Source organism: Scophthalmus maximus, chromosome 7 (genome assembly GCF_022379125.1).
Source record: "Scophthalmus maximus strain ysfricsl-2021 chromosome 7, ASM2237912v1, whole genome shotgun sequence".
NCBI lineage: Eukaryota > Metazoa > Chordata > Actinopteri > Pleuronectiformes > Scophthalmidae > Scophthalmus > Scophthalmus maximus.
The window spans coordinates 4,547,718-4,574,960 of NC_061521.1; the positions used below are offsets into that span (position 1 = coordinate 4,547,718).

The following is a 27,243-nucleotide window of genomic DNA, read 5'->3' on the forward strand; positions in this document are numbered from 1 at the left end:
ACCTAAAACCTATTATATGCCGATATATTAAGAGTTCAGACTTTTTCTCACATTTACAGGTAGACTGAAACAGGCGAAGAAGATGTTTTGATATCAAGCTGCACCTTTTTTTTGCATGAAGGAACTTATGAGCACTGATGATCCACAGCTCCTCACAGCTGATGTTGGAGCACGTAATATAAAAGCCTGAATAATGCTGACAGAACAGTTTCATCATGATGACACATGCTATTTAATGTTTACATTAATCAAGCAATGTGATTTAAGACACCGCATTGCCCTGCGGCTAGTGTAACGATCAAAAAGACAAACCAACTGTTCTGTTGAATTCAGTCAATAATAATTACTATTCTCCTCAACATTGTTTCTCTGTCTTTTATTCAAGACACATTTCCATGTAATTTTTGATCAACTCAAACTGATTTTTTATAAGACCAGATATTTATGGCTTGTAAATATCTTTCACACTAGCGCAACATTTCCCTGAAAAATATGACTGATTTGATCTTAATTACATATGAAAACAAAACAAACAACACACAAAAAACAACAAATGTATGCCAAAAGATCATATCACAATGTTTTAGGGTGAAATTACAATCCATGATGGACATCACGATTCAACAGTTTCTCTGATCACATGACTAGTTGTGCACATGGTGGTTTTGTGGAAGCACATAATGTCACTTCAGCAAAAGGCTAAAGGTTCAACACACAAATCTCAGCATTGTGTTTTCTCTCAGATTTTATTCTGAAAGTCCTGAGAAGCTGTGATTCCTATTTTTCCAGTGTTGAGGCTTTTTTTTTTGACAGTTTGTCTGCTCCTAACCCACAATGCAATTTCCTCTTTACAAATACTGTCACAACCAATCACACTCTTTGCTTATAGTTCATACTGTATGGAGTATGAATATTTGGACTGCACTGATTGATTTTTGTGCGCAATACATAAATATTTTAATTTGAAAGTTCAGTTGCTGCTAACAAGCTAGCCATGACGCCTCACATCTTGTGTTTCGCTGCCTGCAAGCAGGTTATTCTCCCCATGACCAGACTACAACCACCTTGGACTGCAGCTGGTGATGGTAGTCCCCAACTAGGACTACCGTTGTTAGCTTAGCTAGCTGTTAAACAGCTATCTAGCATCTAGCATGCTGAAAAGCAGAAACAGAGCTTCTTTAAAATTGAATATCCAAATTTTCCATCTTTTAAGGACACAATCTGTGTAATTAGTAGAACATGTGCTTAATTAAGAACCTCCACGAAATAAGATTGTTAGATGGCCTAATATAAAGCTAGCCTGGGACCCAGACAAATTCTGGGAGCTTATTTAATTTGTTCTGCCAGAACATGGTCTGGATCCCCTCCATTGGGAAGTGATTTCCCCCGTTGGAAAACTTGCCAGTCCAGTAATAACTGATCATCTGATAATGGAATGGGTTTATACCATGACACGGAGGGAAGCGACTTTTGTAAACAACCAAAGCTGCCGCTGATGAATGAGCATTTGACTCAAAGTAGTTCTCCCACAAAAATGGCAACACTGGTTCACATAGAGTAAATTGCGGAATCATCATCACAGGCTGCTCTAGTCTGTTGACATTTTGGCATTGCTCAACAGACGTCACATGATTCCTCTGTGCCCGTTGGTAACACCTCTTGGAAATCTAAAATGAACTGAGAGGGTCCAGACTAATACACATTTGAGTATTAATGTGGCTATGTCAGGATACTATAAAGCTATATAGAGAAGGAAACAAAAGAAAACTCAAATGCAACCAAATTGGTAGAACTTAAAGGGGCAATAAGGAATTCTGGAGAAAGCTAGTCTCTCTTGTTTTTGTTGTTGCAATTTTACTGCTCTTGCCGGGCTGCGAACCCGTGACCTCCATTATGAGAATCTGATGCACTAACCACTAAGCCAAAACCACAGAGTTGCAGTGCTACCCGCTAGCATGTTTCTTAAAGTGTGGACGAGTGATGTTTACAAACTGCACTCACATTGTTGTGTGGTGCGGCCTGCACCATTTTTTGTTTTCGATATACAGAGCCTGGGCTGTTGCCGAAAAAAATATTCGCATATTTTTTTGTTTTGCTTTAGAATTGCTTACTGCCCCTTTAATATTCTTAGAATTAATAATATAAAATATATTTTTATCATATTAAATGTAAACTTAAACATTGTTTATTATGTAACATACATTTACATATTTGCGCATATCGACATACATAAACGCAGATACCGATATAATGGTTGGGGTCTACTTAATACTACAAACAGTCACTGTCACAGTTGTTAACAAGACTAGGCACTACAGCTGCGGAATTTAATTAAAGCTGATACAGAATTTTTAAAAAAAGTTTTATGCTGAACATTGTTTTGTCGAATTTCTCTTGGGGAAATGTCATGTCCTCTGTTAGATTCTATTTTCAAACGTGCAACTTAAATTGTGTGAGTGGTGGCTAGGTTGTGAACCACTGAAATGCCTGGCTCTATTTTAAACTTAGTGCTGTTTATATCAGATCTTCTGTGAGTGTTTTCAGTCAGTCCTACAGTCCTTGCTATCCTCTTGAGCAGCTGTGCTCTCGGAAGGCTGAAAACACTCGTCGTCTGTGTCTTTGATCTCCTGACTCGCAGCCTCGCACTCTGCTGGTGTGTAAATAATTTAGTGTGATTTTTAAGCGCCAATTAATTTGAGTAGCAGGGAGGTAGGAAGTCTCATGCTGATCAATTCATTAGTGATAATGGCTGACATTTGTGTTGCCAGACAAAATGGAGGAGAGCCTATGGAATTCAGGGAGCAGCAGAGGGAGGGCCGCTGTTTGACTAACGACAAGGACCAGGACTCACACCGTGGGCTGTAGGCTTCTGTACAGAGCTCTGCACAGGTCTGATGGCTCAATCTGAACCCAGCCTAAACCTCCATTTACTAGATTGGTATATTATAGATTATATTATAACTATATAATAACTTATTAACTTAATATATTAGGGCTGGGTAAAGAAATCTATTAATCAATGCATTGCAATATATTTTTTGCCAATTCACTATAGAGTAAGAAAATCTGTAAATCAATTATTTCCTTTGTAATGAAACCCCACACCTTTGGGTGCCGCTGTAGTGTGATTCGCGCTGTACAGAGGCCTTACTCAACCAAACTGTTGTTAATTCAATAGATGGCGTCAGAAACGGGTGGTAGTCAGGGTTTCTTCTACGTTAATTTTGCAGTGGCAGACAGCGTAGTGTTACCTGGTACCTGTGAGAAAAAGCTTAATTTCGGTTCTGCTTGTCGGTTACTAAAAGATCGCACTAACGTAACGGCGCCTGTGTTTTGATACTATTTAATAATGCATGCTAACGTCCAAGCCACAGAGTGAAATAGGGCCGAGTTAAACTGTCAAAAGTTTGGCTGTAATTTAATAGAGAAAGTGGCGACAAGTGCAGCAAATGAGGGGCATTTAATAGCTGCAAGTCGAGTCGCATCTCGAATCTGGACAAACATGTCAGGCATTACAACATTGATTTGGAGCAATGAAGCTACACGGTTTGATGTCCTGTCACAGTGTCACTGTGACAGTCTGCTGACCATTAACAGCTCTTCCAGTAAAGATCTTTAACATGCAATTGGATGTTGTGCACTGATGCACTTTAGTTATCACATTCTGCCCCTATCGCTGCTTTGATGGACTTATTTTCCTTGAATTTTAGTTTTAGATAGATAGATGAACTTGGCCTGCCCCCCTGCTGAAAAAAATCCTAAAGGAAACCCTGAATGTAACTACAAATTAATCATTCAATCAATCAATCCTTCTGTTATGAACCAATACAATAATATACACATTGGTATTTAACAAATATCAAAGGGTATTCTAATGAATTCTTTGAGTATTTTTGTCATCTACACGTTTTAATGAATCGGTATTGAAGCATATTGGTTCGATACCGAATCCTGACCTGAATAATCAAAATTTAATTAAATTGTGAGGTTCTTGACAATACCCAGCCCTATAATATATGTTTCTGTACTATACTGTATCTCTCTAATGTCCAATACGGGTCAAATACTAAATATAAATTTATGTTAAACAATGGTGATTTCTTAAGCGTGCCTTGGTTTTTATTTAAATTCTGCCTTTTCTCTTTACCTTTGTGCCTTAGAGAGCATGCCTAAATATGGAGGTAAATATGTTGCAAAATGAAAGCGCTTGTAGACTGGATTTGTGAGCCTGTGACCAATATGAGAACTTGTAGAAAATATTTGAACCTGTATGTTGAAATTTTCACACATTCACACCTTTGTTCTGAATTTGAAGTCACAAAAAAAATATTCACAAATGTGTAGATTGATATTTACATGAATACAATGGCAGCTGCAAACTTGTAATCTAACATTAAAGCTGCTGTTGGTAGGATTGAGAGAAGTGTGGACATAGTCTCAGAATTCAAAACCCAACGACTCCTGCTCCCTCCCCCTCCCTCTCTGCTGCACTTCGGTTCCTCCTCCACAGCTCCTCCCACCCCTCCGTGCCCGTGCACGCTACCATGGCAGCCGAAGCCAGGCAAGGTACGTAACATGACATTCCCACCACTAAGAAGCTAACCTGAAGCTAACACGGACTACTGTCCATATTGATAGACTATAAGATGTTTTTTAGTTATCGTTGCCTCACGTATTACCTGTGACTTTTTGTGAAAACAACATTGTCAACAGTGTTTTTGAACGTAGTTGACCGTACATCAGTTTAAATTAGCTTGTTTACGTACCTGCCGTTAGATAGCACGTTAGCTACTGCAGTGTTACATGGTAGGCCTGTAAATGAACAGCTTTATCTTCACATTAATCATTTGTGGCTGTGCAAGATGACTGACGCTTTTATCTATATTTTATAACATTATTAGAGCTTTGAGACTGGTACACTGGACTCCGATAAGGAAGTGAACACGGCTGCTTCGACGAGCAGTCGAGGGAGGAGAAGAGGGAGTCGCATACGAGGCGCACCGGCCAGCGGCTGTGGGAGCGGGGCAGAGGTCGTCTTGTCAGCCCCACACCGAGGACCTGGGAGCCGAAGACACAGCTGATCTTCGTGATGAGCCAGTTGGTCCCTGCCGCTTGCACTGGTTTCATCCCCAGATGGTTTCGCTTCAGACTGTGCTATATGTAAATACTGTGCTGTGCAATATATATTTTTTTCATTTAATTTATTCATTTCAAAGTTATATTTTAATATTTATGCAACTTCAGTATTTGCTTTGCAATAAAGTGTATTTTGAAAGTGATTGGTTTCTCATTGCATAAATATACAACAATGTAAAGATTACTTACTACTATCAATATACCTTTGGAATCAATTCAAGGCATTACAAATATATTTATTTGGGGTAATCAGATTCACTGGTTCATTACTACCAATGCAGTAGCTCAAAGAAAAGCATAACAAAAGTACACAATGATGTAATATTGTCAAGCTTTATTTTGCACATGATAAAATACAGTAGTTGTGTTGAATATTCTTTCCTCAGCTGTTCCCCCAGCAGGAAAATCCTGCTCCAAGATTTGCCTGGTACTTCACACTGGCAAAGCCCCGGGGGTTGATGAGATCCGTCCAGAAATGTTGAAAGCTTTGGGTGTGGAGGGGCTGTCTTGGTTGACACGTCTCTGCAACATTGCGTGGAAGTCGGGTACAGTGCCAAACGAGTGGCAGACCGGGTCGGTGGTTCCCCTGTTCAAAAAGGGGGACCAGAGAGTGTGTGCCAATTACAGGGGTATCACACTTCTCAGTCTCCCGGGTAAATAATACTCCAAGGTGCTGGAAAGGAGGGTTCGGCCAATAGTCAAACCTCAGATTGAAGAGGAACAATGTGGATTCCGTCCTGGACGTGGAACAACGGACCAGCTCTTTACCCTTGCAAGGATCCTGGAGGGTGCCTGGGAGTATGCCCATCCAGTCTGTGTTTTGTGGATTTGGAGAAGGCGTATGACCGGGTCCCCCGGGAGATACTGTGGGAGGTGCTGCGGGAGTATGGGGTGAGGGGGTCACGTCTTGGGGCCATCCAATCCCTGTATACTCAAAGCAAGAGCTTTTTCCGGGTTCTCGTTAGTAAGTCGGATTCGTTCCCGGTGGGGGTTGGTCTCCGCCAGGGTTGCGCTTTGTCACCAATCCTGTTTGCGATATTCATGGACAGGATATCGAGGCGTAGTCGTGGTGGGGTGGGGTTGCAGCTCGGTGGGCTGGGGATCTCATCGCTGCTTTTTGCAGACGATGTGGTCCTGATGGCACCATCAGTCTGTGACCTTCAGCACACACTGGATCAGTTCGCAGCCGAGTGTGAAGCGGTTTGGATGAGAATCAGCACCTCAAAATCTGAGGCCATGGTTCTCAGCAGTAAACCGGTGGATTGTCTACTCCAGGTGAGCCCTTACCTCAAGTGAAGGAGTTTAAGTACCTCAGGGTTTTGTTTGCGAGTGAGGGGACAATGGAGCGTGAGATTGGCCGAAGAATTAGAGCAGCGGGGGCGGTATTGCACTCGCTTTGCCGCACCGTTGTGACAAAAAGGGAGCTGAGCCGGAAGGCAAAGCTCTCGATCTACAGGTCAATCTTTGTTCCTACCCTCACCTATGGTCATGACAGATGGGTCATGACCGAAAAAACGAGATTGCGAGTACAAGAGGCCGAAATGGGTTTCCTTAGAAATGTGGCTGGTGTCTCCCTTAGAGATAGGGTGAGAAGCTCAGTCATCTGTGAGGAACTCGGAGTAGAGCCGCTGCTCCTTTGCGTAGAAAGGAGCCAGTTGAGGTGGTTCGGGCATCTGGTAAGGATAACTCCCGGGCGCCTCGCCTGGGAGTTGTTCCAGGCACGTCTAGCTGGGAAGAGACCTCGGGGTAGACCCAGGACTAGGTGGACAGATTATATCTCCACACTGGCCTGGGAACGCCTCGGGATCGCCCAGTCAGAGCTGGTTAATGTGGCCCGGGAAAGGGTAGTTTGGGGCCCCCTACTGAAGCTGCTGCCCCCGCAACCCTTCCCCGGATAAGCGGTTGAAGATGAGATGAGATGTCTTTCCAGAAGGTCAGCGACATAACATCAAGAGGATGTACGCAATCATAGACGATCGAAGTAATCTGTCCCTTGCAAAGACTGAGTTTTTTTTATATGTTTGACATCCAGGGCACAGTAGAACCATACACCCTGAAGACTTGTGCTGGCATAACAGAAACATCAGGTAGAAGAGCTTGTGGCTATACAGTGAGACAGTGAGATACAGTTTAGTTGGCTTTGAATCCCAGTAAAGGACAGTCACACTGTGTGTAGCAGTACACAACCATAATTTCATAACATTTATATATCACCCCTCATGTCCATATTTATGTAAAATATGTGTATTAAGATACACATTTTAACATATATTACAAATGTTTATTATAACAAAAACAACATAATTGTACAAAACAATTATTTAAAAATATTTGCTAAATTATATTGATCAAATTGTACTTTAATCAATTCCCCCCCCCCCCCCCCCCCCCATGCGTCACCTCCAGAAAAAAAAGACAACAAAATACATAAAGTACACTGAATGTGTACTTCAGGTTCAGACAGATGTTTGGATGGCTGCGTTGTCTGTCCACCTTTACATACACTTATACCAAATTACACTCTGATATCATTGTGTTATATTTAAAGTCTTAGGTCTCAAGTTATAGTCTTTAGTTGTGTCATATCCATGTTAACACTTAACTTGAGCAACTTCAGACCATATAGTCTGGGGTTTCAGGACTGGCTGTTTTTCAGGAGCACCAAAACCTTAAAATAAGGATGGTCTCACACTGCACAGTGTCTATAATATGAGGTGGGAGAGTCATCGAGCCAGGCTGAGAGGATGTGTGGATGGGTGGTCAGACCCTCCCACTGGCTGACAGGAGGCTCAGAGCCACCAAGGAAGGAGTGACCTTTACACACACAGACACACACACACGCATGTGCGCTGTGGTTTATTCTTGTCAGTGACCATCAAGACCATTTAAAAAGAGGTAATCCGCAGCCAAAAGTAGTCCCCGCCAAATGCACAATTTCTCCTCGTTTGAGTAGCGTTTCATAATAACTAGTGAGCAGCTGTTTTTAGGAAATTACTGAGCCCTTATCTGACGAATAAATTCATATATGAATAACATTATATACATTTGTGTTTTTAAGGATAAATATAGGAACCAATGGGCTTGGAGCTGACGACTACAGGAAGGGTGGGGAAGTCAAAACGTATTGAGACACATATTGTTGTGCTTTTTCGAGGGATTTGTTGACTGTAAGGAACATTTACTGTGAGGCCTCCTTACTGACACAGAGCTTATTGGTAATTGCAGGCCAGTGAAGTGTATGGGGATGCTTCCAGTTCAACATGTTTAGTACCAACAGGATCCCTTTTCCTGTAATGAAACATCAGAGCTGTGTCCACTTCAACAGAACACAATCAGACTAACTGAAAACAGTAATTATGCTGAAATGGAAGAATAATCTCTGCTGGTTAATGAGCCACTGGCTCCACTGTTAGTCCATCTTCATACTAGACACCATTATTACATTACATTATTAAAAGGATGGGACAATAAGAGCACTCATGAATTTTCTTTTCACTTCCTTTCATATTGCGAGACATGGCGTTTTTTATTTTGTTCGATTTTTACATTTTCATCAATTTCCGAGGGAATAATGTAATTGATCTTAATGACATTGTAGTTACATATAGGGGACTACAAGAACTGTGACTGGTCAACTTGGGTTTTTTTCTGATGCTGGTGGAGTTTGATGAGAAAGAAGACTTTATGCATAGCCAGTGTTTTTCTGATTCAGTAGCGCTATGATGGGCAGGTGACAGTTGTGTGCTTTGAAAGACATCACACTATGGTAATGGGTGAAAATTGGCATGTCCACGCAGGTGTCATGTTGTCATCACTGCCGATCATCAGGGTTGGAACAATACCCCTTGACTGCTGCCAAGTCATGCCAAGGGACGTTAGAATGATCATATACCACACTATTTCTAACCCTGAATTCATTAAGCTTTGTTAAAAGGCCTTTATTGGCTCCCTGGTTATCCTTTTACTGTCTGTTAATAGGATTAAGAGCTCACCAGAAACATGACTCTGAGCTGATTGTTGAACAAATCTTTTGCCTGTCCCACCTGGATGGCTAAATTAATCGTAAACCAGCAAGTCAGTCAGCAGCCTCATGGCGTAATCTCTTTGGAAAAAGCATCATATGTCTCCTTAGTTCAAGTGTCATCATTTGAAACAGTCAGCTCTATGGTTTTTGGTTGCCCTGCATCCTTTCCTTCAGCACTGGCTGTTTCATGTAGATGTGTTCTCTGCAGTTCAGAACAGTTTGTGTTGAGTGATGCAGAGAGGCAAATTAGCTGCTGATCGTAGGCTTCTCAGGTGGCAGCTGAATCTTTCACCTCCCACTTAATCCACTTAACGTTTGCCCATTTCCATTTTTCACCATAAAGTGGACTTTATCTGTGTTGCCTCTCTGCATCCCCCCCCTCGCTGCTGACACCAACACACTTGTTGTTTCCTGTGTTTTTCCTTGTTGACACTCTACGGATTCAAGTGATTTCTCTTCCATGTCATTACTCCTGTAGCTCCATGGCGGTTCCTCACCATCTGCTGTTGGTTCATGCTCTGCAGGTCTGTCACTCTGATGAGCCAGCGTCGACGTCCCTCAGAACAGACTGGAGCTGTTTGTGTGCTTTGGTTAGGACGTGGGGTTTAATGTCATAGGACAACCTTCAGACCACAAGGGTCAGCAATTTGAACATCCTTTTTTCAAATGATTGCTTTTGCCCAATTTTTTTGCTTTTCGAAAAAAAGGATATACGTAATTGATGCGTCAAACCTTCAGAAAATGAATCCAAAACAGTTAACATAGTAAATCAAACATAGCTAAATTTAATTCAAACTGCCCTCAAGCATTTGTGTTACTTTTCCCTACATTGTTTAACATTCAGAATTAAATTTTACATGGATTGTGCAATTGCTTATTTGACACTTTCCCTATCAAACAATGTCACATTTAGTAAAGTGATACGTGAAAGAAAATAAAGTCTAAATAAGTCATGGATGCATTTCCATATATATTACAGAATAATGTACTGTAATTTTCGGACTATAAGCCGTGCCTTTTCCCCCCATTTTTCGACCCTGCGCCTTATATAACGGTGCGGCTAATCTATGGATTTTTACAGCTAACGGCCACTAGGGGACCTCCTAAATCTAACAGGTTACAGTCCACCAACTTTAACTCTACGGGCTCTATGACCGGTCCGCGGTCCACGGTTAAAGCAGCGAAAAGCATTTTAGCGTGGAGGAGTGTCAAAACATCCACAATCACCAACGGGTTCCGAAAGGCTGGACTGCTGCGTGATGAAGAGCAGGACGCCGCCACAGGCTCAGCTGAGGCCCTTCAGAGGCTGTTCGATTCGGACAGTGACGAAGAGGAGTTTGTTGGTTTTGAGAGCGACAACGAAGGAGAGAGGAGAGTGGCTGACGAAGCCACCCTGAGCCTGTTCGTTTCCGACACTGAGGATGAGGACTTTGGTGGTTTTAGTACGTTATGCAAATATGCAACTTGTTTGTTGAAATGTTAATAAATGGGAGCTTCCTCAAGCAGCCATCTCTTTCCCGACAATCCCCTCTGTGCACGAACTCTTACATATGGTAATTAACCATTAAAACACCTGCGGCTTATAGTCCAGTGCGGCTTATTGATGTACAAATCATTAAATTTAGCTGCTGCGGCTTAAACTCCGGTGCGCCTTATAGTCCGGAAATTACGATACTCACTCTACATACTCTGATATATAACCAGCACCAATCACCATTCCTCTATGGAGGACCGTGGGGGACGCGGAATGTGAAATACAGCATTTTGAAATCCATTTTGAAATCCATTTTGAAATCCATTATTAAATAGAGCAATTTGAAAAAGCTTTTCAAATCCATTTTCATATCCATCATTAAATAGAGCAATTTGAAAAGGATTTTCAAATCCATTTTCAAATCCATTTAGAAATCCATTCTCAAATCCATTTTCAAATCCATTTCAAAATCCTTTTTCAAATCTAATTCGAAATCCTTTTTCAAATCCTTTTTCAAATCCTTTTTCAAATCCATTTTCCACACATCTATATGATAGGTCAGGCTCTAGCCAATCAGAGAGCTTGTTCCTTGCTCATTTGCATTGTTTCAGCAAACCAACACAGGGACCAAGAGGGACTCGGAATGTTGAAAGGAGAGTCGAAAAGCTTTTTCGAAAAGCTTTTTCGAATTATTTGATAAATATATATATTATATTTATAAAGGATTTATAAATGGATTTGAAAATGGATTTGAAAATGGATTTTGAAATGGATTTGAAAATCTTTTTCAAATTGCTCTATTTAAACGTAGCCTGGATAAATGTGTGATTGGCCTGCCTTAACTCAGGATGGTTGAAAATCTGTCTGAGGGCCCATCTCAGGAGTGGCTTAACATGAGCATGCCAATTGGTCTGGTTTACAGCTTGGAGCACATTCACAACTGTGCACTAATCGAATTTCTTCATTTCATTTTTTCAAAAGACCAACACAAATGAATAATTTTATTTTATTATAATGGCACATAAATGATATCCTAGCAGTGAATAAATGTACAGGTAGTGGGGACCACAATATCAATGTTTTCTCCAACAAGTTTCTGACAGCGACCTTTGTTGGTAAAGACGATGTTAGGGAAGTTGTTGAAAGACTTTGATTATTTTCAGTAACACACATCTTGCAAAGCTCTGCAACTGCCTGCTAACCGCAGTCGCCAACCTTTATGAATGACTGAACACAAACAAGACCACACAAGATTAGTCTTCTATTCAGCAATAAGACGAGGTGAAATAATAATAATAATAATGATACATTTCTATAGTAATAGAAAGACTGTATACATTTAATTGTAAAAAAAGAAACATAAAGAATAAATACAAATATAAAGAATGATATTGATTGATTATGCAAAGTATGATGTTTCTACTGCAGGGGTGCTAACAACGAAATCTCAACTATAAACCAAAACCTACGTTTTAACTCCTTGTGTCAAATATAAATCCTGCTCAACTCTGTGGCAAAACAATAAGATAAATTAATAGTAATTCTTCATTAATAATGAAGCACAGAGGAACAAGCCTCCAGTTTATTATCACCACAACTCACCCCAGATCTGTCAGGCTTTAGCTTTTTCCAGAGTAGTTGTTATTGGTTAAAAGATAAGACAATTATAAGTCTGATTATCTTAAATGATTATTGCACATCTGCAAATATATTCTGTGAAGTACTTTGAAGACAAAGTGTAAGATAAAAACTCCCAATAGAAGGTGTTTGTTAAAAATAAGATTATTATTTAATCAAAGGACATTCTGAGCTCTAGAACAAATCAAATTGCTGAATGAGTCTACTAAAGGGTAAAAAACGTGGGTTCTTGCCTCCTCACAGGACTATTCATCTGCAGACCCTGCTGATTTCTTCCCCTGGAGATGTTATCCATTATGTATAATTACACAAAATTTCTGCAGACTGAAGTGCACATTAAAAGCTGTATTTTCACACCCCTGGGCTTAGTAAATCTAAAATCATTACACGAAAGTGGGGCATGTTGTTTTCATGTCTTGTACCTGCATCGCTCCTGGGAGATTTCCAATTGCTAGATGGATTCTACTGGTTAGTAACTTCAGTGGAAGAACATTAGCTGACAAAAAGGCTGTGGTAACTCGAGTAACTGCTCTTTACAACTTTGGTGAGCAGAGGGGCATCTCAAAATGTACAACACTTTGAACCTTGGATGAAATTAACATAAATCTGAGGCTGCTGTGGACGTAGACTCACCATCACTGGACAGTTGTAGACTTGACAAAATGTAGCCTCGTCTGATGAATCTGGATTTCAACAGCATTAATTCATGGAGCTAACCTGCCTTATGTCAGCAGTCCATGTTGGAGGTGGGACTCTGAAATACTGAAATACTAAATGGTATTGACCCCATATTGGGCTTTATAAGTAAGCATTTTCACATCTGAAGAAGTGAAAGCATAATTACTGATACACATGAACTTACAAATATTCACAGCATAATATTTTAGGCCTGTATTCAGACTGTCCTCAGCTGCTGATCTCTGATCTCTCAGCCTCCACCAGATGAATCATTTCCTCACTAATGTTCTTCTGTTCCGAGTTTCTGAGCGACTCACAGGAAGAGGAGAAGCAGCCAACTGAGAGATTGTTTAATGTCGCGCAGAGCTGCCAATGCTGCTTCAGTCTGAGCCACTTATTGTTCTGCCAGACTAGGTGAAAGTTGTTCTGGATAAGACCTTCTGCCAAAATCCGAAACATGTGAATCATCCAGAGAGTTTAACATTGGACCCACTGAATTCCTCTGTGGAGGAGGACAATGCAGTCCTGTTTACACTCTGGATGTTTTATATTGATGTCAGCTTTAAAGGGATAATTCAGTGATTGTGGGGTTGTATGAGTTACTAATGCATAGTTAATTTTTTACCTTATGGAGATGGTGATCAGCAATGTTCACAGAGTTTGGAGGAGAAGTGGAAGTAGGGAAAGTCTGAGTCCCACTGTTCCAGAGGGGACCTCCGAAAAACTAATCCCCCCCCCAAAAATGTTCGTTTGTACACTAAAGGATTTATTTTTTTCACTGCTTTAGTTTTCCGCTGGACAGACGTTTTTTTTTTTCAAGCGCACTTCGGGCATGTATAGGGTCAAAATCACTTAACTATCCCTTTAATGTCTGAATAGTTTGGATGAAAAGCATATAAGAGTTTAGAATTATTTTTCCTAGTTGGGGCTAATAATGAAGTATGTTCATAAAATTTCACTTCACCCTGGCAACCAGGTCAATGCTGGCCAGAGTTCCTCTCATTTATCAATTACATCGCATTTAGGCCCAATTGTCATTGGAAAGAAATCAAAGTGCTGTGCTAATGTTCGTTTATTGCTACAGATACTGATTGGAAAATAACCCCTCCTCATAGAAGACATGTTGACATGTCATAGTAAGAAAATTACTCGTGTGAATGATAAAATGAGCTATGGTCGAATTCCATTTAGCTGCTAAAGTTTTTGAGTCCTGGTATTAATGGTTCACTGTCATACGATCATGGTTTTACAACAGAGCCATCAGTTATGTCATTACTAACACCTGTGTTTTTACTATAACCAAATACTGTATCATTGCCAGCAAAGTGATGATGCCTTCTGTTCTGTGGAGAAGTTGGGTTCAGGTTCTGCTAAGGAAGTTGAAATGAAGGAGCAGGCCACACTTCCTGATGCAATGCTGTTGTCAGTCTGAAAATGACTTAGAAGTTGCTCTCAGCGGTTTTGTAAACAGATCTGAAAACTACATTTCCTAATTTGGAACCGCTTCATTAGAAGAACTTCTAGTGTGAAAATGAAAACTTCATTAAGGGGTAAACTAAACTATAATCCTTGTTCTAAGGGCTGATTGTTGTCTCTGTCCTTGGCAGGGCTTCTTGAAGAGCGAGCGTGTTTCCCGGATGCTTCAAACCGGCGGCTGCTCTGCCAACGACTTCCGCGAGGTCTTCAAGAAGAACATTGAGCGGCGCATTCGCAGCCTCCCGGAGATTGACGGCTTGAGCAAAGAGACTGTACTGAGCTCCTGGATTGCCAAGTATGATGCCATCTACAGGGGAGACGAGGACATGCGGCGTCAGACACAACGGGCCCACCTGAGTGCCGTGTCAGAGCTCATCCTCAGTAAGGAGCAGCTGTATGAAATGTTCCAGCAGATACTCGGCATCCGAAAGTTCGAGCACCAGCTGCTATATAACGCCTGCCAGGTAATGTTAACATTGCACACAAACACACTCTATATTTGTTATTGAATACTTGTGGGTCAATCTCATGAATTCATGAAGCAAATGCTGCATTGTCTTCAGCTGTAGTCCCTTTATTGTCCACTAGATACTGCTATAGAGAAGCTTTGGTTTTATTGAACTATTTCGGAAAAATTATTTGTACAATTGAAGGTATTGTTTTTTTCAATTTAGAATTGGTTTCTGCAGCTGCTTTTTCATCTTAATTGCATTTTAGTAGCGATTAAATAATTTCTTTCATTAAAGTGGTTATCAGAGTCGATGCCTCAAAGTGACTCTCTCTGCTGTACTTTTTCTCCAAAGAAATCACAATCACATGATATATTTCTGAGCGGGAGAAGTGTATTTTTAGCCTAATGAATTTTGGTTCAGGCTTTAGTGAGAATGCTCAATAGGAGCTATGGTCAATCAATTGAAATTTCTTGGATTTACATAAAGCCTTTTTTGCCTCCAGTGGGTGGTGCAAGAAATCTCTAAAGTAATGTCACTTGAGTCGGTGTCAGCTGGGTATGGAGACAATTTGAGGAATATTTGAAAAAAATCTGGTGGTTTGGAGCTAGTACAAAGTCAGTTTTGCCGGTGGAATTTTGTTGTGGGTAATGTAGGTGCAACGTTTTTTTATACTGTGTGTTTGTGTTAATAGGACTGTTGAAAAATAGTTAATGCCAACTCAAGGCCAGTTGCACAAGTACTAATCATATGAGCATGACATCGAGTCTGATCCACATCACCAGGATCTATAGCAGGATGATCACAACTGAAGGGAATTTACTACCAGAAGGCAACATAGCAGAGGTTCAGGACAGCTAGAGATACCTTGGGATCCTGCGGGCAAATGGAAACCACGAAGAGTCCAGAAGAAAGTCAGCCTGAGCAAAGTACCTACACAGAGTAAGGCAGGTTCTGACAAATCAACTGAACAGTAAGAACAAGATCTGAGCCATCGACACATGCCCGTCATCAATTTCTCCCAAGGCAAACTGCCTCATTATGCATCATCAGTATGTCATGTATCAGTGTCTTGGCACACTACTGCTCAGTAATTAGATGGTTGCTCGATCCACAAAATGGATGGTGAGCACCTGGATGGTGAGCACCATCCAGTCTGTATCAACCCTTTTCACATGAAGGATGGTGAGGATAAAGACGGCAGCGTGAGGAAGGAATTGAAATTTGACAGTGTCGTAACCCGGCCCATAGGAATTGATAAAATGGGAAAATACACAGAATGCCAACAAAATAAGCTATTTATTATAGAAAAAGTAAATGAACAGAAAGGTAACAGCAATATGAGGCATGCTAGTCAGTGGCATAAGAAGTGTTGTGGAGTAAAATATCAAAGACCAAACTAAGCAAAACAAAAGTCTTTGGGACAAACAGATAAGCATATTACCCAACAAAACCCAAGAAACTCTGAAGTTCTTTTTTCGTTATAGGTGGTAGATACTGAGTAACTGCAATAACCTTGGCCTGGACCGAAGCCTCACAGCCTTTCCCCACCACGAGGCCCAGATATGTCATTGTTGCCATAGCAAATTCACACTTAGCCAGCATTCATACAGCGCACGGATGCGCTGACTTTTTGGAGCATGTACTCAACTTCAGAATCCAAGTTTTTCAGCTTCTCTGGTGAAGTGATAAAACCGCTGTTTAATCGGCAGCCCTTCTCCGACATCAATGTCATGCTCTATCCAATCAGTGAGAGAAGGAACATCTCCAAACAAACGGGGACATTTCTGCACCAACTCAGTCAGCTCACTATGCTTGGCCTTCATGCGCCACAGATTCTGAGCCGACAATCAGACCTTTAAAACTGCCAAGGGCCCCCGCACAGTATGTACAAAAACCAATTTGTTCTAAAACTGGTACTCTCCTATACAACTACCCCTTGCAGCCAACATCAGCCACGGAAGACCCTCTTCCCAGTCTCAATCCAGTTCGGTTCAATATGCAAGCAGGAGAGATTTCAGAGTCTGATGGCACCTTTCCAAAGCGCTCTTGAACATGATTGGCTGACGACCGAAAAATTTGACCCCTGGTCACTGTATAACTTTTGGGATGCCAAACTGAGTCAATACCTTTACCACAGCAGTAGTTATTGACCTCAGCGGATAGGCAACAGGCTACCTGGTGGTTAGGCACATGACAGCAAGGAGAGACTTGCAGCCAGACTTCGCACATGGCAAAGGACCCACACAATCCACAATGAGATGTTCAAAATGTTCACTTACAGCCAGGATAGGCTGAAGCAGAGCAGGCTTAATGCACTGGTTCGCATTTACGCGGCCCTAAAAAATGTTTTAAGATGGTCAGATAATTTTTTCTGACACCAAGGTGTCCACCTTCATCATGAGCCACATGACAGGACTTTTATATTCTGCAGAGCACTGGGCCCAGGTGCTCCAGATCTGGCTGTGAATTACCAAATTTGGCTCCTGACCTTTGACCTGAGACAGGCAGACAGACAATGAGCCTCATGCTAGAACCGTACGTACACACAAATTTGTATTATTTTTCGGATCTTATGATTTCTTTCAAATACGCACACAATTAACGAGTGGTTGAGACCTGTTGTAGGAGTCACGTAAATTGCTCTGCTGTTAATCAAACCAAGCTTTTCCACTTATGAGTCACTTTCATCACTTTGAATCAATAATGCATATTTAAATAAAGAATATATCTATATGTACTGTATATATTTTCTCGTTCTATTTAATTCAGCAATTTGAATTATACGATAATTTTACATGTATAGAACGTGTTAACAGTGTTGCACAATAGCCACGTGAGCGCACATCTTTGGCAGTTGGCATGCATGTTGCGCACAATGTCATGTTTATTGTCACCATGCAAACTATTTTCACATCATATACCTACAAATCTTTCAAATTAGATCTCTAGTCAACTAGTCAAATCGCCGGTTAAGGCTTGTATTTCTTTTGGGGAGTGTTTGTTTTTTATAAGCCATTTTCATATCAATGCATTTCCTCTTCATTTCATTGACAGTGCGACTCACAGTTAACTCTGTATTAACAGCTTTGCTTTAGTCTGTCACTTAACTCCTGCTGATGCTGATAAGATATATACTTTCATTTATGGATCTGTGGAAACAGAACTTCAATCTCTGATCTCGTAAATGTCTTCTTTTTACTAATTAACGCTGTTTTCATGAATGAAATCTTCCTGACATGGAGCAGGAAGCAAAACCTTATATGGTATTTTTGGGGCGTTGATTATGCAAATTTGCGATCCACGGGCACGCTCGCTCAAATACGCACAGGTGACATACATCCTGATTTACACATTTCCCTAATGATAGAAGCTTTTGATGAATCCGACGAGGCCTGTTTCGTACGAATTCACGGTACAAACAGATGTAGGAGAAATTTAGGATCAGAATATGAACATGTTCTTGCATGAGGCCCGATGACTGACACAGCACACAAACAGATAAGCAGGGGCCTTCCCAGAAAGGAAGTGGCACCATGAGATTAAACCGACCTCTTAACATTACTTTTTAGAATTACAGTGAGCTAATGGGGTTTGCACAGTAAAATCTGACAATAACAGCAGTAAACCAGTGGATATATGCCTGTAGCTTGATCATTGCTACAGTGATTCTTCGCACGTGTTTGCCATAAAAACATAAAAGTAGACAGCTACAGTTCCTCTGCTGCCTGGTTCCTCTGCAATATGGAGGAAAAAAGCAATCAGGTAGGTAAATCTCTACCTAGAAAGGTACACACACACACACACACACACACACACACACAAACCTTGTATATCTATTGTAGTGAGGACACTAATTGGTAAAATGCATTCCTTTGCCCCTTACACCAACCTTAACCATCACAACTAAATGCCTAACCCAAACCTCAACTCAATTCAAACCCTAACTATTCTGTCCCTAATGTGTGTGTCCGTACACAAATCGACAGATAGCTAACAATCTTCCGGAGAAAGACAGAGGCTGGAGTAAAGCTGCATTTTATATACTGTTATCTTCATTCTCATGAAAATATATAATATTTTCTTGTAAAACTGAAATGATACAGAACGATAACACCAATTACTGTAAATAATGTACATCTAGAAATATAACAGTATATGAATGATGGCTATGCAATTATAATGTACAAAGTCTACATTAAAGTAATATTTAGATAACTGTACACCATTTGTAAATAACTGTAAATAATGTACATAAAGTTCGCCAGCTTAAAGCACTAATAAAAAGCATACTGGCATACATTCAGCAGAAAAAAAATCAAATTACAACAGAAACATAAGCTACTCACATCAGCAATATTCACATATAAAAAACGTAAATATTTAAATGTAACAACAGAATACATAGCATGACACAAAAGATGAGAATACAACTTACAAGCGATGCTTTCCAAAGCACAAACAGAGGACGGAAAAGGTAGCTCAGCTGGAGCTGCGAACTGATTACACGTTCTGGAAAACTAAACACTTCCTGACTGAAGTGTCTGAACTACGACCTAGCTGTCACATGACAAAAACAACCACTGAAAAACAAGAGTAACGAGTGGACAAGAAAATAAAGAACTTCTCTCAAATGACCACCAGAGTGGGAAATACTAAAAACAGAGACAATTCTTACTGATCATGACAATAACCCGAAGACCAAGTCTTTCTATTTGTAAAAGTATAACTTTCTCAGTGAACAAAAACTATGCATATGCAAACTTCATATTGAGGCATATGTGAATGAGACATTTGTTCACGTCATCCACGTGTCATTTTAGATTAGCTGTTCATACTGTATGTCAGCAGCGTTTAGTCTTATGTATGAAGTAGTGCGTTATATATGAAGCTTTGCTTTTAATCTATTGTGTTGATTGTGGCGGTTTTAGCCTGAATGCTCAAAAAAACAGTAATCTATGCATCCATACATCTTTCAGCTTTTCCTCTGAGCGAAGCAGGTTATCGTACTGTTGATTGATGACCTCCACACATACTGTTAACTTCAGTCACTTCCAGTCTTTGTGATAAGGACTTGTTTTGCAGCTCTGGGACCTCAAGGTTGCTGTGTTTACATAGTGTTTGAACTCATTTATTGAATAATAAAATAAAATAATCTTTTTAAAATATTTTCAAACCTTTAATAATGTGATACTTCAAAATGAGCATGAAGTTTAAATAATGGAAACACTGCTGATGTTGAATGATCCCAGGGTCCTTGGAGTGATGGGGCATGCTAATCATCCCAAGGCAAACAAGAAGAGTAGGGTTTTGGGGACTTGGAGGGAGTAGTTCGCTTCACTGACAATACAGAGTTTTGACATGATGAAACAGGGAACCAGTGCCGTCGATGGAGAAGAGAAGTGATGTGGGAAAACACTAGACAGATAGGCCTGTTCCTCATCGCCTTAGATCTCTTAGAACGTGGTTAGATCAAACCAAAACTGCATGGTTAGTTACCACTGAATGTGCCTGAGACATTTGATCAGTGATTGGTGAATAGACTTGAAAGATTTGTCCAGAAGTATTAACAGTCTCTGAAGTCCACCCTTCAGACAAAACAGTGTGTTAGTAATGCTCAGTGATTCTCATTATTTCGTTTACTCTTCAACTGGCTCTGAACATAAATAGCTTCCATGTGCAGATAACTTTGCAGCCCATTGAGACATCATCCTCACCTATACACCAACCACAATGTGTCAGGACAGATTTTATTATCATTTCAATTTGTAAGAGACCAGAATGGAAAGAGAAGAAAGGCTGTAGGAGGAGCAGGGAGAGGGGAAAAAAACAAGATTTAGCAAGATACCCACCTGATGAGTCTGACTCATCCTCATTACTACGTTGTCATTTTAAAATGCATCACTACTCCTACGTTTACATCTGCCGTCCACATTACAGGGCTGCCACAAAATGTGGACGGGCAAAAACCGAGACGTTTGGAAACAATGATGTAGTCACCCAAATTAGTTTGGTTCATTCTAGAGCCCGACCGATATTGGATTTTTTGGGCCGATGCTTATATTACAGGATGAAGGGGAACCTCCGATGCTGAAGATTCAGATCACCTCACATGCTCCTCAATGGTCCCATTTCCAGAGGTTATGATATTATGTGTTAATATTCTGTGTGTTAATATGCTTTAATATCAAAATGTAGGAACAACGCAGATACTAGAAAGAAGATGTAATGATTTTTACTCCTGCACCAGCAGATATCATAAAGCCACTTCATTAATAATTTGGCTTCTATCAAATAATGACGTATCTATTCTGACATATCTTGCCCACTCTATATGGACAACAACCAACAGTTACTACCTGTAACCATATTAAACATTTTGATCACATGTTAGCAAAGACATGAAAAGCAATCTTTGAATTTTCACCATCGGTCAAAAGTTTCTTACAGTCCACAAACATATACTTTCATCAGGCATTTTTCTGCATGCATGATGTGAACAACTCAACGTTTCAGTCGTTGATCTGATTTGGGGGGTTGTTTATGTGAATTTTCCTAGCCTGGAACACATTTTTCTGATTATAAACACCACTTAAATGCACAATATATTTGTATACAGAATGAAGGCTGTGGCTGTTGTCCACTGAGGAACAATTAGTGAACAAAAGTGTTATAGTCAACTGTTTGTATGGGCATGTGTGTAATCTGATTTCAAACCTATCATATAGATATATGCAAATGTAAGTGTGTTCATGAGAACATTGTGTTTGATCCACTTGTTGATGTTTTACTCATGTTTTGACACACCTGAGTTTACAAATTGTGATCTAAACAAATGTAGAAAAACTCTGTGTCTATATCTCCTAGACTTTTCGCATAGGAAGATCCAGTGTACCCTTTGCTGAAGGAGATAGGAAAGGAAGCATTGAAGCTCCTTTCCTATGCATTTAGAGAATCCAAACAGCTCTTATCATGGCTGCTGATCAAACACTCCCGGGTCACTTCAAGATTTAAGAAACTTCCTAAGCCAATTTGACAATTCAACCTCACCCTTGGTCTTTTCCTGCTAGACTTCCAGACCGTACTGTTGTCGGGAAGCGCCTTCTTGCTCCGACGCACCGAGACATCTTAAAACTTAAGGTACCGTCAGGACGGTATCAAGGGAGCTGTTAGTGGTTTAGCAACTGTGGCTTTTTGATACCGTGGTTTACCTTGAAACCAGAAACCGGCCCATGCCTACACTGGATTGTGTTTGACCAGGTCTGTCCTCAGGTTAGGCATGTTGCCCTGGCCACCTTTGCATTTTGCATCACAAGTATTGCAGTGAGTCACCTGTGTCAGCTTTCTGCTTGAACCAGCTGCATATATAGCTGCTGTAAATTAGTTCTCAGCAGGAGCAACGTAATTTTAGTTTTTTTTTAGAGTTTTGTACTGACCCCAAATTTACACCTTTTGGATTCCTAAAAGGTGTCAATGGACGTTGTGTCTCCCTTTTCCTCCCATTATACAAAAATGAAGCCAAAATATGTTGGATACGGGTGGCCTCCTCCATGTTCCATCCACAAAATGGAGGAGGTGGGGTTCATGATCTGTCCTGCAGCCAGCCACCAGGGGGTGATCAAGATGATTTGGCTTCATTCTGTAAATTTAAATTTAAAAAAAATGGTGCGGACCACAACACACAGCGGGCGGGTGTGTCCTTGGGCAAGACACTTAACCCTGAATTGCCTCTGACGGCTCATCCAACAAAAAAATGTGCGATAAATAGTAGCACTGTATGAATGTGTGTGAATGGGTTATGGTGACTTCCCTGTAAAGCGCTTTGAGTGGTCTATATGACTAGAAAAGCGCTATATAAATACAGTCGATCTGCAACGATGCGTGTGCAGTTTGTAAACATCACTCCCCAACAGCTTAACAAACATGCTAGGAAGTGATGCTAAGACTCAGAACTCTTAGCCTAGTGGTTAGCACGTCGGTCTCACATACCCGAGGCTGCTGATTCGAGGCCTGGTCAGCGCAATAAAATAATCAGCAATAACAAAGGGAGACAAGCTTTCTCCAAAATCGCTTACTGCCCCTTTAAGTCAGTAGGGGTGAGAGAAATAATCAATCTTAGATGCACTGCGATAGCCTTTTCAACGATTATTTCTTGATTCTGAAAAAATGTTAATCTGAATTTTTCTAAATTTTCAATATTAAGACTCAACTTAACATCACGAGCTTCAGACTGAACATCACGGCTGAAAGTCACGGACGTAGAGACATGCACGTCGTGTTTACGATCTAAGCTACATGTGAGCATGTAGGTTGATATCGTACAGACTTGGTGCTTTCACAGTTGCTTATACCAATTTTCCACAATATCATAGCTCTACTTTGGATGGTTACGACATTATAGCTAAAAATCAAAATGCTGATGGAGAATATGAATGGGATTTTCACTTCCGGAACTTTAGTTTTGAGCTCTATTTTCATGACATGCATACAGAGTGAACAATCCTCATGGGTTTCCAACACACCAAAAGGGATGTTGCAGTGGTCAAACATGTCATGATGTTTTACTGCAAAATTACAGATTATTTTTTAACAGTTTAGCCTTAAACTAAATGTGGTACCTGGGAAATCAGTTGCCACACAGGACACAATTTATTGCGCTTTTGCGACTTTTTATTGTCCACAAAAAGACATCTTGACAAAGAAAATGGTAGTATCAGACATGGCAGACATTCTTTGTTCCTTAAACCCACTTGTCTTGGGAAATTTGGCCAAGAAACAATTTACAAAAAAACCAAACAAATACCATAGGAAAATGGTGGAAAAATAACAGAGTACAAAAACTTAAAAGCAAACTTAAAACAAAATACGGCAGTGGTATTCGGCTACACCAAGAAACAAAAACACAAAAGACGAATGAATGAATACATGCTAAATAACAGTGAAATGTTTGTTGTGGAATTTTTAGCAACACTCACTCCACTGTGGTTTCTGTAGCTCCACGTTGGTCACACTGGACTGCGCACTTGGCAAATTTGTCTTGCTAACACTTGAGACAATGGCGACCTCCAGCTAACATCGGAAATCGTAGCCAGCAACACTGATAACTCTGAAAATCCACCTAGTCGAAATATTGACCAGGTAACTTATTTCAAGTATTTAAAACGTGCATATTTCGGCAAGTCGTGGTTTTCTACCTGCATCTCTACACCTCAGTCTGACATCGCCGTAGTTCTCCATGTATCTGCAGCCCAGCCCAAACATAAAAAGCACGACAGACCAAGATGCACCTCGCAAAGTCTTGGCTGAGCAGCCAATTATAACACAACACTGCTACCGCCTGAACACAGTTTGTTATAACACATAAACAATCGACTAAACATTTGAACCGTTAACCATTTATTAATGGAATAATGTCACAAATTATTGGAAATTAAACCAACCAAAAACCCATCCATGTTCATTTAAACCTATGCGGGAAATACTGTAAAAACATATGTAGGGGAAATCATATTATGAATCTTCTAAATCTACCAATCGGCTACATAAATATTCTCTTCTCTCCTAAGCTTGGCAAATAAAATGTGTAACAAAAAAGGTCCCTGTCTTAAGAACAACTCATTAATTCAGTAATTAACATAATAAAGAGAGGATTTTACTTAAGAGTACATCCTCTACATGCTACATATCAGCAGACCATTTTTCTCTCTGTGAGAAACTTTAAGCTCCTTATCAACTGAATTTGACAGAGTATTCCTTCAAATCCAAATAATTTCACCTCTTTTGCCTGGGGATAGCCATATTTTTTATATTCACAAGATTATTTCAAAACAAAGCATTTGACATGATTTTATCTCCGCTCTCTTTATATAATTTCCTGGATCAATTCAGAAGTTTGAATATGTTAACTTATGAATAACCAATTTAATTGTGTGCTGTGATGCAGTGATTAGTGCTGATTGCAGCAACAAAGTTTTCTGAAAATTATAGCATTTAGGGTTTGTTTGTTTCCCCAGAAATGAGCACCAGACTGCCGGATCCTGCTGGGTCGGCTTCCACAGCATTTAATTTCAGCACATGAAGACTCATTTGTGGTTTATGTCTTTTAAAAAATCACATATCACGGAATTTAATGAAACCTAATCTGAAAGACACACATTCATCAGAGGGAACATGTCTGTTTAATGTGTGGTTTCATGCTTTTACATTTTGGAGTGACCATAACAAATAAATTGCTAAATGTCATTTATTAATATTTTTGTTTGCTGCAAAGCTAAAGTGCAGTTCCCATCATCCTGTCAAAATGGTTTGTTTTTACAAGTTTAGTGATTAATTTATTTGTAACCAATCAAAAATGTGATTCATTTTAGATTTTCCTTAATGTGCTGAGCAAAATCTGATTACATCTGAAGTCATTAAAGCTTTTCCAGAATCACTGGGTTTGTCTTTGTCCTGATGCTCAAAGGCTCTGTTTTCATAAACTCCATAAAAGATGATATTCTGTAGATCCTTCTTATAGACTGTATATAAATATAGACACCAGGTCCGGAAAGTGAAGCCAAAGCAGAAGTGCCTGACACCTGTATTCTCTGGAATCACCAGCAGAGGGTGACTCACTGGTTGCATAAGAAGTCAGTTTCTATAGAAGTCTATGAGAAAATGACTCTACTTTTCAAATGATTATATGTTCATGGTTCAATCGCTAGTTCCAAGTCTTCTCCAATACAGCAGGATGTTAATTTTTAAATTGTGGTCTCATTTAGAGTAAAATAGCACCGTATACATTGGAGGTCGAATACAGTGTTATTGACAGCTGGTCTGTCCAATTTGTGCAAGGTTGCAGTTTTAGGTGGGCGGACAATGGACAAGCTCTGAAATGGAACTCAAAGGTGCATCTGTGAAACGCGGCTAACGTTGTGTCATTCTAGAATATAAACATTAGTTCCAACGGAAATGCAACCCAGGGCTACTAGAAGTACAGATGAATCCAAAGTCAATAATTTGTAATGTGAAAAGAGGCTAAGACCTGGGCAAAGAATGTGAAAACTTGCTAAAAGTATCAAGCTTGCAGGGCTAGTTGGTGAATTACTGCTAATTTACTAGCCTGATGGGCTATCACTAGGCATGTGCCGGTTTTGGATTTTGACGTAATGATAACTTTGGGCAAAAATACCGCGGTTACACGCTATCAGGGTTTCGCGCACCTCTGAAATGCGCTATTGTAAAATCTCTGGGTAAAAAGAAATGTTTTTTTTTGCCATTGACCAAAATGTTTTTTTGGTTTTTTTTAAATAACTTGTATAACATTTGGAACAATAGTCAATGTTGTATGTAAACATAGAGAACATAATTGAATTATTTTCCTGAAAAAACCCCCACTTCTAGATGAAATTAAAACAAATGCAGTCTCTTAAGTTGATGGTGGGCAGCTGTGGCTCAGGAGGTAGAGTCGTTCGATCCCAGCTTCCGCCAGTACACATGCCGTTGTGTCCTTGGGCAAGACACTTAACCCTAAATTGCCTGTGACGGCTCTTCCGACAGTGTATGAATGTGACAGAAAAACTCGCGGTGAATAGCAGCGTTATGTGACTGTGTGTGAATGTGACTGTCCTGTAAGGCGCTTTGAGTGGTCTATATGACTAGAAAAGCGCTATATAAATACAGTCCATTTACCATGGCGATTGTTTGAAGTGTTGGAGACAGTTGTTCCTCTGCACATTACGCGACCTGGGGGATTCCACTGCACTTTTTGGTTCCTAAGTGAGGATATCTGTAAAAACCAGTGGAGGTGAGCGTGGTTCTGGCTCTCAGCAGTAGGACAGAGACGAGATGCGGAGCAGGGCCGGCTCAGCGGAGCAGTGCTAGGTGTATCATTAGCACCGGTGTGGTGAGTCGGCTAATCAAGCTCTCCGGAGCAGCCAATGTTTTTTTCCCCTGCTAGACGTCCAGACCATACTGTAGTCGGGAAGCACAGTCTCGCTCCGACGCACCGAGACATCTCCCTTAAACTTCAGGCGCTGCGGCATTTATTAGAGTGTGGTAGACTGCAACCGGCACTGCACGTTAGCACATTAGCCAAACAAATTGCACACACGCTCACCGCTCAATCTCTCGCTCGCTTCCTCATACAACACCGGGTAGCGCAACGCACAGGATTTAAAAGACAGTTCATACCATCGGGGGGTTTGACGGGAAATGTTAGTGGTTTCTGAATCGTGGCTTTTTGTTTCCGTGGTTTACCTTGATACCGGGCCATGCCTAGCTAGCATTAGTCAGTAAAAAATAGTTCTGGGAGCTTAATTCTCTCAGTTATATATGTACTGTTCTGTTTACTACCTCTGGCATTCTTCCCATTTTCACACCATTTTGTT

General features: G+C 40.4%; 1 protein-coding gene across 3 annotated transcripts in view; it reads left to right on the forward strand.

The window, feature by feature from the left end:
• The window catches only part of cadps2 (Ca++-dependent secretion activator 2), a 218,154-nt gene that overhangs the window by 85,094 nt on the left and 105,817 nt on the right, over nt 1-27,243 (forward strand). For 2 of the 3 annotated variants that reach the window (XM_035642193.2, XM_035642194.2), the window contains one exon: nt 14,558-14,890. In XM_035642193.2, coding sequence (XP_035498086.2) covers nt 14,558-14,890 — 333 coding nt within the window. Of the gene's footprint in view, nt 1-2,689; nt 2,890-14,557; nt 14,891-27,243 lie in introns of those variants that run through there. The other variant, XM_035642195.2, reaches the window with a different exon arrangement.